This window comes from Tetrao urogallus, assembly GCF_951394365.1.
Source record: "Tetrao urogallus genome assembly, chromosome: 22".
Classification (NCBI taxonomy): Eukaryota; Metazoa; Chordata; class Aves; order Galliformes; family Phasianidae; genus Tetrao; species Tetrao urogallus.
The window spans coordinates 1248439-1252958 of NC_136835.1; the positions used below are offsets into that span (position 1 = coordinate 1248439).

At 61.5% G+C, this 4520-nt stretch overlaps 1 protein-coding gene across 1 annotated transcript; it reads left to right on the top strand.

Annotated features, from left to right (window-relative positions):
- Positions 1-4520, top strand: SCN4B (sodium voltage-gated channel beta subunit 4; the record flags this gene model as incomplete). Its single annotated transcript, XM_079545890.1, is given in 7 exon segments — positions 1-15; positions 18-389; positions 593-632; positions 3178-3341; positions 3911-4136; positions 4226-4355; positions 4427-4520. Coding segments are annotated over 7 exon segments (1041 nt in total).

Consider the following 4520-nt stretch of genomic DNA (forward strand, 5'->3'; position numbering starts at 1 on the left):
ATGTACGGCTGCGTCCCCCCATCTGTGGCTGCACGGACGCTCGGTGTCACCCCGGGGCTAGCAGAGCGCTGCTGGGGTGGGCGCTGGACGAGAGCCCGGCGCGGTTCGGTTGTTTTCCAGGCAGAAGAAGGGAACCCACCCGTCGCACGGCTGCATCCGCGCGAGCTCCGAGGCCGGGCGGGTGGGCGGAGCGGGCGGCCCCGCAGGGTGCGGGGGACACCGATGGACGCGGGGACACGGCGGGGCGGGGCTCGGCGCCTCCTCCTCCTCCTCCCGGCGCGGCTCCGCCCGGTTCGGCTCGGCCTCGGCGGGGGCGGCCGGAGCCGGGCGCTGCGGGCAGTCGGGACGCGCCGCAGCCATGGCCCCGCGCCTGCTGGCCGCGCTGCTGGGTAAGGGCGAGGGCTGCCCGCTGCCACCGGGAGCCGGGGGGATCCCCAGAGCCCCGCCCGCCTTGGGGTACCCCGGGTTGGGTGACCCCCGTCTCCTCGCCCGCCCTTCGCTCGCGGCCGCTTTGCATCCGCACCGCAAGGAACCGGACGCCGCTGCTCGGACGAATGTGGCGAGCGCTAACACGATTACCTCTGCTCTGCAGACGGGAGTCCGAAGCGCTGAGGATAAGTGGTTTGGCCAAGGTGACTTCGCAGCCGAGTCCGAGAGAGGGCTCTGAAGTCCCGGCTCCGGCCCGCACCAATCGCTGCCTCCTGCGAGCGCTGCATCCCGCTTTGCCCCGCTCCGCTGCGCTGCTACCTGCCTGCTAACGGGGATAGCCGTAGGAAAGCAATGCACTGCTTCGGCGCAGCCGCCAGCGCGCCCGCCGACAGGTCATTCTTTTTACGGTTCATTCTGTAAAACAACCGTTTGCATGCGCTTCTCCCCAGCGCGACCCCCCTGCTGCAGAGCCGCCGTAGGGAGCGTGGGGTTGGGGGGCAGCCGAGCCCCCCCCGCTTCCCCTCGGCTGCTCGGAGGACGAAGGAGCCCACAGCCGTCCCCGTGCTGCAGCCCCTGGGCTGCTTCCAAGCTTCTCGCATCAGCCCGCACCCAGCGGGGCACTGCGCTGCGTCGCTCGTCCCGGTGCTCCCGAAACCGAAGGCTGCTTTTGCGCTGGGGAAAACTCCCTCGGAAGGTGTGTTTTAGAAGACATAGTTCTTAAGGTTACTTGAAGTGAGCTGGAGACTCAAAAAGGCGTTTAAGTACTGCATCCCTGCAAGGGTTTGTCTGCCCCTCTGAACGTGCCCCGGCTCAGTGCTGCTTGCAGAGGGATGTTGAGATGCTGGAGAGCACGTGGGGGTGGAGGTGGCAGTTTGTCCCCCATGCTGCTGGGGGGAGCATCCGTGTGTGGGTGAGTCCAGGGATGCTGTATTCCCAGGGCTGGCAGCGGGCTCCTGGCTGCACCTGGCTGACCTGCTGCTGAGAGCAGCCCGGAGCTCGAGAGCTCCTCCTCTGTAGCCTCCAGGTGGAGGGGGAGCCGTGCCAGGAGGTCACGCTGATTTCTGTGGACAAGGAATGTTTGTCCGGAGTGGCTTTTTCACAGAGGTTGGAGGCACCCGGTGCCTTTCTGGATGAACCCTATGAGCTCTTTCCATCAGGGCAGTGGTTCCCAGATCAGCTTGCCAATGGAGGGCTGCCAGCCGCCCCTTTGGGTAAAGCCTTGCTCTGAGCTACTGCTGCTCTCTTGCACCCCAGGTGCACACTCCTCTGCTTGGGCAGCAGGGCATTGGTGCTGCTCCCCATCCATCTCTTGCAGTGGTGCTGCTGCTGGGGTAAAGCAGCCCCAGGCAGGGGCTGATGTTGGCCCCGAGGGGCACAAAGAGGGGCTCTGGTGGCACCAGGTGCAGCTGCATAGGGCACACAGTGTCAAGTGGAGCAACAGCTCCCATCGGTGACCTCTCAGTGCGTTTCCTCCAGGCTTTATTTAGTGGCAACTTATCGCTTCTGCCTTCCTGAGATCACAGGACGACAGGAACAAGATCAGCCTCCATTTACCCTGTGCATGTCATTCGGATTATGTTTATGATGTTATAACTGTGGCAGGTAGGATTAGAAGTGTCACAAGCCAGAAGGAATCGTCTTTCCTGCAAGTAAGTGTCCCCTTGCAGCACCTGCCTCCTCAGGCATCCTGCAGAGCCAGGCATCCCCAAGGCTGGAGGCACAGCCCCAGCTCCCCAGGACACCCCTGGCATACCCAGGGCTGCACAGCTCCCAGCGTTCGAGGGAGCCTCCAGCAGAAGGAGAAACGCTTCTTTGTAAAGTTAAGTAACTTCCCCTGCAGTGCTTCGATGCAGCACTGCAGCAGGGCCCAAAGCCCAGGATGCAGGGCTCTGGGCTTGGCTCGGGCTGCGACGTGCCTGGGGAGCTGTTAGCATGGCATGCGTGGGAGAATAAATCAGCGTGGAGGCGGCTGCAGGGGGTGGAGGCTGAGGGCAGCTCCTCTGAGTTGGGTGCCAGCAGCTCTAGGAAGCGGCTGTGGGACCAGCAGTGACCCCATGGCACAGCTGTCAGCGCTCAGGGGGAGCTCTGAAGGTGTGGGTGGGTCCTGCTGAGTGCTGGGTTGTGCCATGGCACGTGGATGGAGCCCTGGAGCACGGCATCCCTGTGCCGGGGCCATTCCTTGAGAGAGACCCCGGCACCTCCTGCAGCTGGGATGTTCCAGCTCCCCGAAGTGCTTCTCCCTGCCAGCACAAGGGAGAGCAGTGCTGAAGGTCGTCCATTGGCAGCAGCAGCTGTAGGCAGGGCACGCTGTGCTGCTCTGCCAGGACCCGCTGCTCCGCTGCTGGGGTTAAGGGAAGGGCAGGGCAGGCTGGCAGCCATCCAGGGCAATGATGCTAATTGGAGTTTTAGCTCTTTCTTTGAGAACAGAGAGCTTTGCTTTGCTTTCAGAGTGCTTTTGCCTTTTTTTTTTTACCCCCTCCCCTTCCCCTTTAAAGCTTAGCTGAAGGCACCGTGGATGACATGCAAATCAGGGCTCCCATTTGCATACTTTATCCGTGGTGATATTATGGATCCCTTTGAATCTGCGCTGTCTCTGGGGGAGCCAGGCAGGGCCTGATGCTGTCCTGTAGATGAGGGCAGCGCTGTGGCCGTGCCCAAGGGATGAAGGCAGCTGGAGGGGCCCTGTGCTGCTCCCTGGCACTGTATTTCTCCTTGCAGCAACTGCTCCTCACGCTCTCCTCCCACCAGGTCTGTACATCCTTGCCATTGCCTTCGCCCTGGAGGTGTCTGTGGGGAAAACCAACACTGTGATGGCTCTGAATGGCTCCGATGTCCTGCTGCCCTGCACTTTCACCACCTGCATTGGCTTCCAGGACCTGATCTTCACATGGTACTTCAACTCGACGGAGCTGGTGGGTGCACTCCAGGCTTTGCCTGTGTTTTCCTGGCAGCTCCTTTCAGATGCGCTTCTCACTGCCTGCTTTCCTCCTCCCGTGGGATGCACTCCCTCTGAGCAGCTCCAGCTCAGGGAGAAATGGAATGGTGCAAAGAGGGAGCACCTGTGCTTTGGAACAAAGCTGGTCTGGAGTTTCTGCCACCTAAATCTGATTGTTTTTCATAATTCACAAATTGGCTATGCTTTAGGCAAAATATAGTTAATTTTCTCCTCCTGTGCTTGCTCTGAAATGCTACAGCTTCGGTATAGATGTGCTCCCCTCCTGCTGTGCACACTGCTCTCCTGCTGGTGAGGAGGAGGATTTGGAGCAGCTCTGTCTTTAGAACCAGGATGGTCCCAGAATAAAGGGACCCTTTCCCTGCCCCAGAGTAGTGCAGATCTGTGTGGCCCATCGCAGTGCTGCAGGGTGGTGGCACTGACCCACCACATCCGTGCTTGGCCGTGCTGCTGCCATCCTGTGCCCGCATGCAGGAGCTGGGCAGGGCAGGAGTGCTGCATCCCACCGACCCCACCGTGCCTCTGCAGATCTACCACGGCAAGATCAAGAGCAAAACCTCTGAGCCCGTCCTCGTGGGACGCAACCCGCGGGTCGAGTTCGTCGGTTCCACCACCGGGAAGGACAACAACATCTCCATTGTCCTGAAGGACGTGGAGCTCAGCGACGCCGGCAGGTACACCTGCCATGTCCTCAACCCCAAGGAGAAGAAGGCGCAGCACAATGCCACCATCTTCCTCACCGTGGTCCATAAGAGTAAGTGCTGCTGGGGGGTGCTGAGCACTGGGCTCACGGTGCCTGGGGGTGTCCTGACTTGAACCCCCTCCACCCCTCCTGCCCGGCAGTGGAGAAGACAGACAACACCGTGACGCTCATCATTGTGGGTGTTGTGGGCGGACTCATCGGCCTCCTCATCCTCTTCATGCTTGTCAAGAGGGTCGTCCTCTTCATCATCAAGAAGACCCAGGATGGGAAGTGAGTGTGGGCACCCTGGGGGGGCTGCTGGGGGGCGGTGGGGCCGGGTGTCAGCTGTGTGCTCCTCGCAGGAAGGAGTGCCTCGTCAGCTCCTCGGGCAATGACAACACAGAGAACGGCCTGGCGGGCTCCAAGGCGGAGCAGAAAGGCCCCCAGAAGGCATGA